The 13915-nt window shown below is 37.0% G+C and overlaps 1 protein-coding gene across 1 annotated transcript in view; it reads left to right on the top strand.

Annotated features, from left to right (window-relative positions):
• LOC118223045 (protocadherin-9-like) overlaps positions 1-10944 on the top strand; it is a 230207-nt gene extending 219263 nt beyond the window's left edge. The window contains exon 4 of the mRNA XM_035409103.1: positions 9985-10944. Within this exon, the coding sequence (XP_035264994.1) occupies positions 9985-10337 (353 nt within the window). The 3' untranslated portion in view covers positions 10338-10944. The remainder of the gene's footprint in view (positions 1-9984) is intronic.
• Positions 10945-13915: the final 2971 nt, after the last annotated feature.

The following is a 13915-nucleotide window of genomic DNA, read 5'->3' as shown; positions in this document are numbered from 1 at the left end:
AACACATGGCAACTGAAAGCCATGTTTTCTCTAGGGTTAGTGATTCCACACCATGCATTTCATGCTTTTAAGATATATGTGTGTTTGAAGGCTGTGATGCATACAAATAAAAGCTGTTTTGTTTAGGAATAAATAATGACATTTATGTCAGCAAACAACTAGAATGTCCACTTCACTAATGTTACTTTCTGTTTTGGAATAACACTCTTGCTTAGCCTAGCTGGAATCATTTCCTTATGTCAAGTGTAATGCTTCTGTAAACAGAACAGTGCATACAATGGCTTTTTCCCTTTTTGTTACAAATGTGAATCATCAAGTTATTAATCACTAATTGTTACATAATGTTGTCAAATTGTCATGTAATATGATTCATAACAAAAGGCAATTTCTATTATAAATTAAAATATTTAAACTGAAATCATACATTCCTTTTGGCCCAGCTGTGGAGGAAAAATAAATAAATACATACATAAATAAATAAATAAGCCCTTAAGAAATCTGTTGATATTTTGTTTCTGGTGACTCAAGGATTAACCAATTTTAAAAATGTATATTACCCCTACAACAACATGTTATCACTGAAGAGATCATTGCCTGAGCCTCCTTCCTCCAGTCTGTGGTTTTGCTGGAATTGATTTATGAAATCGCTCTGGGGCTCATTTTTCATTCAAAGATTGCAATCAAGATAGTGCTGATTTAATTCCAGGGTGGCAATGAGAATAACACATCATTGGGTGATATAGATACCCACTTGATATCTCAAAACTGACACTTTTTCATAGTGTACTCTTGAATTGTATGAATTGCATTGATATTCAGTAATTATTGTCGGTGTTACCCTGGTATTGTCACATTTATTTAGTAACTTTTGGTCAGTCAAACATAATAATAATAATAATAATAATAATAAATTATTACATGAATTATTTTGTCCAGCAACACTCAGACTATCCACCTGTCCTTATTTCATGTAATCTTATGGAATCATTGAATGAGTGAGAGGCCCAGGTTCAAGTCCTTTAACTTCGCAAATCTTTAACTCAAAAGATGACCATAAATGCTATCTACACGTGGTGCTTAATGCATTGCTGGGGCTGGCTTATTTTCATTAATCCCCTAAAGAACACAATGCTCCCGACGAACATGGTTGCTATTTACCCAGTTAATCCAAAGATTTTTTAAAGATTAAATTAATATTTAAGTAGCTGTATTTATTGTACAGTATTAAGGGAAAATTAATTGAATAATAGTATTTTCACTATGTGCACAATAATGCAAACACGCATGAAATTCCCTGTCGTGCTCCATGCAGTTAATTAGTAATTTAGGCTGTTTTAATTTAAAAAAAAAGAGTTCATACCCACACCTGTAACATCTTAAGTGATTTATTCTCAGTTACTAATATTGCATAGATGTTGTGTAACTTCAATGGTATGGGCAGGTACAAAACTTGAAACAGACGTCTTTTAACAGAAAGTTTATTTGGAGAAACCAGAAGTGCTAGTGTACAAATAACAAAATAAGCTTTGTCTTTCTGGTGAAAGGAGCCAATTGACTGGCTCACTGAAATTAACTTGCTAGCAGACTGCTAAAGTGTTTGATACTTTATATCACTAGCTAGCGTTATCCAAACGCACAAAGCTAATAGTTTGTACCACCATGTGTTAAACTTGTACTAGCTAAGTCCACAGACTGGCAGCCAACTAAGACACGCACACAAGAAACATAAATATTCTAGATTGATGACAACAAGACAACATCTGATAAATGGTCTTGCCAATTTAAGTCCAGGCTGGTGTTGTTAATGGCAGATGTTGCTGGAAACTGGCTAGAGACAGATATTCACATGTATTAATGATATAATTGAGAATAAACTGAAACTGTTTATTTATATATATATAAATAATGTGCTCTAATTCATAAAGCACATCAGCAGACTATCTGCAAATAAGGGCCAAACTCTCAGCATTGAGTGCAAACCATCGTCACTCAAATTTCATCTGTGAAATTAATTTTCATGTCCCTGCTGCACTGTCTCTAATTCACCCTGTACAATTCCTCATGTCACCCTCAAAATAGAACTCTCCACTAGACTCCTTATGAGCCTATTACTGTGAGTTATTGGGGTGGACTCTTATACTACAAAGAGTGGGTTAGTACTGATACAATCACAATCCTGAGGCCTACCACTATCATTACATGAAAATGATTTTGATCGAATATGCCTGAACTACATATACTGTAAGACCGTGTCTCTTGAGGTGAAAAGTCTCTTGGGATGGTAGGGGACAATGAGTTTGCCACAATTGCACCTGGTCGGACTCATCAGCATAAACCACCCTGAAAGTTCAATAAAACTCTGGGAAGGAGAACTATACAATGTTTCTTGTAAGTAGTATTGTGTGTATGTGTGTCTGTACGTGTGTGTATGTGTGTGTGTCTGATATATTTTAGCCTCAAATCTAGACATTCCTAGGAAACACATGTAACTGATAGGAATATGCAGTGCATTTGTTGGATTCATGTGTTGTATAAGTTGCATTTCCATCCGGGTGACCATCAGCTCTGCCCCAAGCCAATTCAGCCTTCAAAAATCAACTGTTGGAGGACTCAGTTGATCTGGAGTCTGTATGTTCCGTATCAATGGGAAGAGTCAAATTCTCTTTATACACATACACACACACACACACACACACACACACACACACACACACTCTAATGTGAATGCTAATGCAGCACAAGTTCAGCGGGCTGAATTGATTCCGTTCCTGATGCGGGAAGAGGAGTCATGCCCCACTGGTTTAGAGGGAGGAAACAAATGGGCCATGTTATTAGGCAGATCCTCTCAGAGGACAGCAATTCAAGGAACACTAACTGGGTGAGTGTAACAACTTAATGACAAGGAATAGAAACCATTCAAAGTAGTCAACAACTTCCCGAACGAATAGTTTGCACCTGAGCGTTTGGGGAAAAATTGGCCAAGGTTGTTAGACAAAAGACACTCTTGGCAAATATTGGCATGGGAAATAATTTTTAAATGGCATTGTATAAAGTATTATGAATGTGTCCTGAAACAAACTATTCTTTATATTCTTTACTAGTAATAGTTCTAAACTAGTAGTTTTTAATTATACAAGTACTAAACTTATTTCAACATTTGCAAAATGATGATTTTTCTTTTTCTTTTGCAGGTGACAAGGGCAATCAAATGCATGAGTCTGACAACAATTATTTTTTGAAACACAGTGCACCTTGAACCATTTAAACACTATCATTATGCGTATCACACTGTCCATCAGCTTACAAAAATTATCCACAATGCAATAATGAAAATTATTAAAGCCTCAATAATATGGTCAACAAATATATGTAGGTAGTCAAAAACATGGACAATGAATTTGCTAACAACTTGAGTGATGCGATTCATACAGTGCAGTACAGGCCTGGCAGAGCATCACCAGTGAAAACCTGGTGATGTTCATGGGACATAGACTTCAAGCAGTCATTCTTTGCAAAGTACATGTGACAAAGTACCAAACGTGATGGCTTTCATGTCCAGAACATTAACACTAAAGCCGGGCACCCACCGCACGCGTCGCGTAAGCGTCGCGTAAACAGCAGGGCGAAGCAGCACGGCGCGACGCGTAGGGTGTCTCCACTGGTTCCGTTTGTGTCGCGCAAAGGCTTGCGTAAAAGCTATATATTCCTAGTAGCTCTCGCAGTCTGCAGTGGGCTTTTACATCGTGCATTTCACGTTTGTTCACGACTGTTGATTATGGGTTAAGTGAATACTTTGGTGAGAGACCTTTTTCAGTTTGTTAATTTGGTAATATTTCGTTAACTCGTAAATAGCCTACGTGAGAAAGTAAACGCTTTCAAGAAGTACCATAACTTAAATCGCAACGTAGCCTGCATAACAATCAATCTCAAACTGTATTAATTTATTTGCTTGGTTAACAAGCGTGCCAATTTCATGAAGAATATGTAATGATCATAATAATAATAAATAATCCGTAATCAACCATTGGGAATTCCCGTGTTGTCTTGCCATTCACGTCAAAACATTTATAGGATCAGATTTAGTAAAATCAGCTAATCATGAAAAAGTCAGTAACAGTTTTAATCTTGAAGGGATATGAACACCACAACGCCATGAACACCGGAAGCTTTGAAGTACAAGTGCAATAAAGGCTTGCTTACAACTTCATTTATAAAATAGGTGCATTTTCATCGGCAAGACCACTAAATAATCTGATTTTTTTAAAGCTCTGTGGATTATCTGATTTTTATTAACAAGCCCTTTTTGAAAGCACGGCGAACAAAGACATCGGAGAAGTCAAATAGGCTGAGCAATGGTTGGTTAAAAACTATCTTCCAATACTCGAGCTAACAAACCGCTGCTCTGTGCATTCCCTTCTACGTCACTCAATAGCCTACGTCTTTCTGTGGTGTATTTTCAAATTTACCCCACCCCCTCCGCAAAATAAGACAGCGAAACTAAGTTTGCCTTTCCCCCAGGTTCCAGTTATTTATTTATTTTTACAAAACGAAAAGGCTTGTATTTTTTTTAGCTGCTTAAAAATATCTGGGAGGTAACTAGGGACACACCCCCAGTAATATAAGAATGAAATATAAATCAGAGCATGTATACCTAGCATTTTAGAGCATATTTCTGTGTATAAACAGGCCAACGTGACGCGCGACAAGCCGAAAAAATAGAACAGAAGCGAAAAACTACGCTTCAGTTCGCTTGTGTCGCGCGAGCTTCGCAGCCGGTACGCGACGCGTTCGCATCTGGTGGAGACGACGTCGCCCGCTGCCGTTGTAATAACAGTACTTCAACTACGCTTCAGTTACGCGCGTAATACGCGCGTAGTGCGCTCGCGGCCGATACGCGTGCGGTGGGTGCCCGGCTTAAGTCTCACCGGCCCATATTCAAGCCAGTGGGTTTATTTGCATTTTTTTTCCATCCTGTTTTTTTTATGATTAAATTTTGTTTACTTAAAAATGATCTGGGGGAATTATTAGTGTTGTCCTTTTCGCCATTGCATACACGCCGAAAGTATCGTGTGCAAAACAAGGTTATCATCTCCGATTTGCATAGATTCTCTGAAACAAAATGAACCCACCTATAAGTTTCTGACTAGTACTGCCCAATCAGTCCTTCAGTATGGTAAATGGGACTCGCAACAACTCAACATGGACAGTGCCAGGGGCAAGCTATTATAGTGATGACTGAGATGCATTTTAGATAATGAAAGCACGTTTCTAATGGAGTATCAGTTGTTCGGCTTTCATAAAAGGACACACGTTGTTTCTCCTGTGTAAACAAACCATGACTTTTTCAGTGAACATGCTTCAGTGAGACATGAGTCTCAGGTAGCCACTTTAAATCATACGTCTTCCAAGAGCATATAGTATACAATGCATAGAAGTTTACACCTCTAAAGACCCATAATATTATTTGGCTGCCAAGTGTTCTTTTGTAGTCTCCAAATTGTTTTTTTGCTGCCTTGACATAGCTCAGAAAAAACAAAGCAGAATGCCCATTTTGGTGGTATTGTCATCAAATTCTAACCAGGACATTGTTTCTAAGTCCTCCAGGCACAGCCATAAACATCTGTATCCACAAAAAAATAAAGTAATTATGACTCTTGGAAACTAAATTCCCAAAAGTTCTCTTTCAGAAGATACCAGGATTATGACTGCTACTTAAGGGGTTAATATGTCCAAAAAATGTATGGTGCCTTGAACATGGCGAATAAAAATTGCCCCTTATGAAAAGCGAGAGTCTGTTCTTTATCAACATGGGAATTGTTTGATTACAACTTGAAAAATGGAATTAAGAGAAAATGTATCTTCATTCTAGGGTTGGGTCGATTTCCGGCTTCGCCGGTCCGGTCCGTACTAGCTTAAACCGGTTTGATTTTATGCGGACCGACTGAACCAGCATTTGTCATTATGAGACGTTCTGGTAACTTAATAAGTAGCCTACATCAGCAACCTGTGCCGACGGCGCTAAATCTAACTTGTATTGCATTAGTAATAAGCGATATGGCAACGTGATTAACATAATATTATGTGTGTTTATAAACGGAGCCACTAGTGTCTGAGTGCAAAAAAATAAAAAATAAAAAAGATTAACAGGCACAATTTAGTGCCTGGTCACGATAGATGTCAGAAGGAAATGTCACTGACAAAAAATTTAAAAAGTTTGCTCTTTTTGCAGTGGTTTGGCCTGGAAACGAGCTGTAAGAGTGGAATAAGCCCCCGAAGTAAAGCACAACACTGCCTACTGATCGTAGATGAGATTGCTGTGAGGTTGCTTTCCGTAGAGGATTTCAGCTGCATGCTCATATTCCTGAAAATGCTGAAGCGGTGGCTAGCTAGCTATATGTGCATACCGCCGTATGAGTGCTGTGTGCGACGGCGATCGCGACCATTACATTTATTTTCCCTTTTGTATAGCCATTTCCGTGGATAAAATCACATTTATTATTAGTATTTTCTGTTAAAAACATTTAATTCATATGCAGGGAGATAGCCAACTACTTGCAAGTTAGATGACGTGTAGCCATTTACTAATATGATCACATTTCAGGCTGGAAAATACCCTGTTAAACCAGAGAAATTGCTGCGTTGTCTTAGAATCTTTGTGCAACAGAATGTATCAAGGCTGGCAGCGTCGGCATAGCAACAGACGCTGTAACGAAATGTTAACTACGTCACAATGGGTATAACAGCTGTTTTAGAATGTCATTGCATCACCCGGATCATATTTGCAGCCCTGAACAAAATTGGTGTGACACAGCCGCTCCCGAGTGGAACTATCACGTGCAAATTTGGTATTACCGGTCCGGTCCGGTATTTGGCTCAATATCAAACCGGTTTGAAAATTTTTACATCGGCCCAACCCTACTTCATTCCAAACATTATGGAGTTCACTGTGTACATACACATATGCACATTACTGCAAGTTATTTAATGGGATACACTGGGATATATTCCCTGTGTATTTGCATTCAAAACACTCTCAAGAGACACATTGTTTACATAGAAGATTTATGAAACAAGAATACGAATTTATAGAGGACAAACTAATCTAAAAAGTGAAATATTAAGCCAAGTACAGGGATGTGTGTGTGACAGAGAGTGTGTGTTTCCTTTGCTACTGAAACAAAGGTTTAGAAGAAGCATTCTAATTCTGTTTATGAACCACCATTCACATCCAAAGCTGCTGAAAATGCTAAAATATCTATGTTATGAATAGTGGGTTTGTGGAATGGATTTTCTGTGATGTATCGTTAGTGCTGTTATAAATGAGGGTCGCTTCTAGAGGCAAGGAAGAACTCAGAAGCTATGTATCCAATTAGGGAGATGCGCTTGCCACTACATGTGTTAAATCTATGGAGGGCGAAGAAGACCACACACCTGGTAATCAGGTGATATAGGTGCAAATATCATAGGTGCACAGATTAGAGATGCATCCATAATTTTAGAAAGACAATCACTGTTTGGTAGTACACTGACACCTGGCTGCAGGTAATAATATTCTGAATTCACAGAGGATAGTTAATTAATTTCTCATGTTGATGCACAGTAAAGGAATATGAAAACATGTTCAACTCAGACATGTAAAGTATTTCCTGCACAACTGGAACCACAGCTAGTCAGCCAAGACGTCAAAGCGCATAAGATCATAAAATGCAGACGTGAGAAAATCCTTTAAATGTGAATCAACACCTTTGCTCAGATTGTTCTTGATGTAATGATATTGAATGAGGGGTAGTTAAACTCTGCTGTACTGAAAATGAATTATGGATGGAAAAGCTTCCAGTGCCTTACAGTATGGCCACTCAATCGTGCAGAGCAGGTGTTGTGGAAGGTGAGGAACTGCAGCTTTTAAAATGGGATGGCTTATATTCACAGGTTGATCACTGAGTCTCAGAACTGGTAGTCCTCAGGCTCTAGAATCTGAGCCCCACATCAGACATGGCCAATATGCTTTGTGGCGAGCTCTAGTCATATTTCTCCCTGTGAGACTATTGCAGAGCTTTACTCTTTCTCTCCAGAGAAGCACCACAGTCCTCTGCTGTACTTAATGATAATCCTCTCCCCAGTCCTACTCTTTTGAGTCTAGGGGAGAGCAGGGCCTAATAGAACATGGAGTAAAATGTAACACAGACTTTTTAGGCAAATGCATCGACCTTGAATGACGTATTTCAGGTTAGACATGCAGAATTACCATCTCTGTGTCTCCAACAAATGGCAGGAGAGTTTAATAAATATTTTCAGTCTTTTTTGGCCTTATGCAAGTTAATTATTTTTTACCAGAAGTGCTTTTCGGCGATTTTTTTAATATGAGTATGCCAAGGAATTGAAATGTTTGCAATCGTAAACAGTTTTTTAGTGACTAGCAGACAGTTTTGATATAGTCAAGCTAGCTTGACTATATTTAAATATATTTAACATTAGATGGGAACCGGAGAATAATGTACAGTCTTGTGTTAGGTAGGCCACTGAAAACATATAGATGTAATCAAAACATAGATTAAAGACTGTTTGTATCATATAACATGACATTGTATTTAATTCCCTTACATTGTGTTAAATTTTAAAGCTATTAATACTGTTAGGTGTACCCTGTGTCCTGTTAGTTTTTACTCCACCAACGGGGTTAAATGTAACATTTCACTCTCTGTATTTTTGGTCAGATTTCTAGTGAATGGTATGTCCCAGAAATCTCATTGTGGCTTATAATCATAGCCAAGGGATGTAGGTTTTAAAAATATTAAAAATGATGAATCTCTCTCTAGTAATATTTTCATAATTGAGCCAAATACAAAAACAGTTTGTTATTTCCCCACTCTCCCCAACTCGTATCACCCCTGAATAGAGAATTAAGGTTAAACAAGCCAGGTGTCCACACACTTCATTGGGGTGATTTCTGAAACAAGTACAGGGGGGGAAATATATTTTGGAATTATAAGACTTTTTCACACAGAGCTTCAACATGAATATTTCCAGAGCTCAAAACTGAGACAATTAACTGCACACAAAAAATGGCTAATAGCTGATTTACACAAACATCTTGCCAGGCTCAATGCAGCAAGGGAGATGGGTGAAAATCAATAGAACTCATGCATAGATATGGCGCCAGTTCACTTGTTTATGAATCTACATGTGCAAAGAACACACAGTGATACTGCTGGGATATTTACCTCAAGTTCACTTCTGATTGGCAGACCACTAAATGATCACTCCACTGATTTGATAGGACAATGCAAAAAATATAGGGCCTGGTTTACTAAGACCTTTAGCTTGTGCAAAACCTTTTAGCACAAGTAGAATTAATAAAACAACCAATGATTGGTGCAAAACAAATACAATGTCTACTCATTGGACATATTATTGGTTTTGTGTGTGCTAGAAGGTTTTGCACATGCTAAAGGTCTTAGTAAATCAGGCCCATAGTATCCAAAGGGCCAAAACAAAATCCTATAGTGTGCAGTATGTGGTGACTGTCAATATGTTTACAAGTTGCTTTTAAATCCTCACTCTGACTCCCTTTGAGTCATTTGCTGATTTTCTTAAGTGAATACTGTATGTGTGTACCTTTAGAATTACAAACACTGCTCAATTAGGTAGTTTATTGTAATGGTCATGATAAAGTGCATCCTGCTTTAAGCAACCAAACCTTTCCGTTTTGTCAGACATGCATGTGATTGTATCACAATTGCAATTTATAAATTGAACAAAAAGCACATTCAAGTTATACAGTTAGCAAGCTGCACGAATGTTATGCACGATGCATTCTTATTGTCAACATTTTAATATTATTTGTCAATATTTTTTATGACTCCTGTAATGACAGAATGTATAGTTTCCTAGATTTGTTATGAATTACCTCTAGATCTGAGCAACCATTTACCACTGTATAAAGCACTTTATCATTGTATCATTGTTCTTGTTCTTGTTCCCCAGATGGTCCTCTTGGACCCAGAGGCCTAGTTGAAGCCACAGAGATGTGCACACAAGAATGCCTTGTTTTGGGCCATTCAGACAACTGTTGGATGCCTCCAAGTCTGGGAACGTATCCCTCTGATTCACCTGTTTCCAACTTTGCCAATCACAAGGAGTGGGCCAAAGAAACACTACTAACTGGGGGCACATTGACCAGGACCTGGGCTAATGACGGCTCTCGGGTCCAGTTTGGGGACAGAAAGCAGTTTGGGAGTGCTGAAGGACATTTTAACAACGCTGGTCAAATGACAGACATTCCCCTGGCAAGCCTAAAGTCCTATAAACATGCATCAAGGAGGGACAGTCCAAAGTAACACCAGCTTTAAAAAAATAATTGGTGAGGGCAATGACCTGATGTTGTTCTTATTTAAAACGATGCCATTGCTATGTGATAGGTACATGTATGAAGTAGATCTCTTGTGCTTGAGCCAGAAGTATAGTGTACTCTCTTAATTATTTCAACACTATAAACCATCTTTTCAAAAAATCTACAGCTATCATTTTTCACAGGCATTTTCAGTGCCTCCTGTGTCTCCTCACCAATATTAGGATTTTTTATAACATGGATGAATTATTTTTCAGTATACACCAATATTGTAATTGTCGTTATTGAGCCGTTTGGGTACTGTAGTAATAAACGCAATTGAAGAAAAGTGACCAAGTAAGAACATGTTGTACTATTAACGTATATTGTTGAAATGTTTGTAAATAGGACAGTTTCATACTAACCAATTTAATGCACCTCTTATACATATTTAAAGTAGGACCATGTTTTTTGTTTGTTACATCTTGTTTAGCATTGCATTTTATTTTATTTTTTTTTAAGTAATATTTTAGGTATTTCCAAAGCATAAGGAACTGAATATTTACATTAAAAACAAACACTTGTTGTTTGTGGGGGGAAAAAAAAAAAAAAAAAAAAAAAAAAAAAAAAAAATTTAATTGTGACCATAAATCAGATCTTTCTTTAAACAAACAAATGTAATATAGTTAAACATGCCAGAATTATTTATATATGTATAAATATGTATAAAATGGAAAGAGTTGGGCCTTATTGTGTGATTTAAAGAAAATACAAGAAAACTTTGCTCACAGGGGAAATTTATTTTTTTCTTTTTAACCTGTTGAATTTAATTGGTAGATAAAAAATAAAAAATCACGAAATGTGTTCTAAGGGGAATGGGTTAACATTTAATTAACCAAAACTGCAAGTGGAAAATTGCTTAATATAGATGTCTTCGAAAATGTATGGCAACTTTAAGGCCTACATTTCACTATTGGATGTTACTGTTACCCTTTCTCCCAGTTCAAGGTTTTCTTGAGTGCCAGATTTTTCATCTGTTGTGCCTTCATATCTTCATATCGAGTTTTGTGTTAATAAGAATGACCCAGAGATCTCACAGACAAAATTGCACCACCTGTAGTGCAGTGATACTCCAATACATGTCCTAATGAAGTCAAATAAACTGGCAAAATACCTGACTAATTACTATTAATAATTATTTAGCATTCATTCACATATAATTATGGAACTATGCTTAAATTGTGGTATAGGTATGTTTGGGCAATGTATACATTTAATTCAGCTAAGTAAATGTTTTCCGGCACAATATGATTTGTTAATTGAGATTGTGAAATATTTAAAAGGGGGTTACTCCTATTATGGAAGAACTGAAAATATCTGAATTCATCCAACATTGCAATATTTTGCTTTCCTCTCAGTTTTCCTTGATAAACTCGTATGCTTTAGGTGCATGTCTCTTCATTGTACGTATACATATAGATTTAAATAATAACAATGTGAAGACTTTAAATGTTACCAATTTATTGTTAAAAAAAACATTCCTTTGTTTTTTTATTTATTTATTTATTGGCCTTCTGTCATAGCATTTTATTGTAAGTAAAGTATAGGACCTGTGTACATTGCAGTCCTTCAATATTTGCTCAAGAAAAGGCTTTTTGAGTCATTGCTTCTGACACTGTTTCTGAATTCTGAAAATCTCATTATGATTCATACCCATTTCTAGATTTGTTCTCCAGTTGATCACAGCCAGGTACTTTGATAAATTTCCACTGAATTACAAGGTGCAAAAATGTCGCTGTCACTGAAATTCAGGTTGTACTGCCAAGTGATTTGAAAAAAAAACGATTTATTTGAAGACATTATTCACTACTCAGCTTGAACTGCTTAGCGTTTCCTTTACAATGTTGATATTTCTTAGTCCATTTTATTTATTATATGTAGTTATATTCAAGTTTGGAAGTCTTTTAATTTGGTACAAGGAACCACCATTACACTATCATATTATTGATAAATATTGACACAAAACGTGAAATGGCCCTTCACACAAGAACCCCACTTCTAGCTGTGGAGTGAACCAATAAGGATTAAGAATATGATGGAAACAACCCCACTGTGCTTGCCTTGAGTGTCAATCCATTATCCACATTCATTTATCCAGTAGGATAGGATAAATGGTTGAACTGAAATTCTGTCCACAAAGAGGCAAACGTGACACCACAGACTGGAATATTACTATTTCAGTGAGAGCATGAATATTTTGACCTCAGGATCAGCAGAAATTTAGACTGTGGTATATCTAGTGAGGATGAGATGGAAAGGATAAAGATTTTCTGTGGCCTGCACTTCTATGTACCAAGCCTCGGTTACTCTAATCCGTTATCCATAATAAAGCATACAGTATGCCTTTTCTCTCCATTCACTTCTAAGCTGTGGTGGCTGAGGGTTAGTTTTTAGTTAGTCACAAGCAAAAATCTCGATTACCAGACATAATGAAAAATGTAAATAGTCTCAAGTTAAAGAACTAGCAAAAATTCACAATTCATATTTTCCTGACCTTGTTTCAACATACTATAGATTACTTTCCATGCTAGATCAATCTATTACAAGCAACCGACTATCAGTATAATGGCACTCTTCACCTAGTCAAGAAACATAATGTTTTCTGGTTTATATTTATGTTATATTAATGTATTTAATGACATAAATATTCCAGATTTGTCTTGTTTCTCAATGATGATCTTGGATCTTGATAGAACAAATTTAGATTTAATCCACGTCATAGTTGTTACTATGTGCACTGAATTTGTGGACCACATCTCAATTGTCCTAAACTTATGTAAATATCAGCCTGACTAGGGTGACACGGGATGTGGTTTGCTAATAAACCAGTGATCAGCTACTTCTTATGATTTAGTGTAGTTTGGGCTCCAATTGGAGGCAATGATACAAGTCAACTGAAAAACTGACCAATTGTTTAATAGTGGCTAAATCTTTATCGACCCAGATTACCTCATGTGATAATAAAGTGGTGCAGAAGGTTAGAATAGATAGAATAGAAGGTTAATAAAATGTATTAAACAAAAAAAAAAACATCTGAATTAAAATCCTAAAAGGCTAAATATAGGAAAAGGGGACTTAATGTATAGTCATGTGCGTGTTCCCCAGTACACAAGGAGGAAATATGAATCCAATTTTAGCATGTGATGGAAACCAGGGTAATGGCATGTACAAAGGGCTACTGAAGTTAGTGACATCTAGCTAATCTCAGTGCCCCTTGGCATTCTAAATATGCAAGACCATATATCAAAAGAGTATATATTAGTGAAGGAGAAATCGCATGCACAGATCTCGGTTGAAAGGAAGGCAGATTGTAAGCTAATGTTAAGAATAGAGTAGCTATATGTGTGAGCTAGCTATGCGGGGCTAGTTGCCTGTAGCTAACTAACAAGCAATCTGATATAATCTAAAACAGCTGGATCTCTGTTGTTCTGTCTATAAAAGCCAGTCTCCATCCTGGTTTTCTTGCAGATTTTTCCACCCTTTGGGTAAGCCTGGAAGCTGGGCTAGCTCGCTGTCGCAGGAATGCAT

This window comes from Anguilla anguilla, chromosome 3, assembly GCF_013347855.1.
Source record: "Anguilla anguilla isolate fAngAng1 chromosome 3, fAngAng1.pri, whole genome shotgun sequence".
Taxonomy (NCBI): Eukaryota; Metazoa; Chordata; class Actinopteri; order Anguilliformes; family Anguillidae; genus Anguilla; species Anguilla anguilla.
Note: the sequence above shows the minus strand (reverse complement) of the source record. Positions and strands in the feature narration are given on the sequence as shown.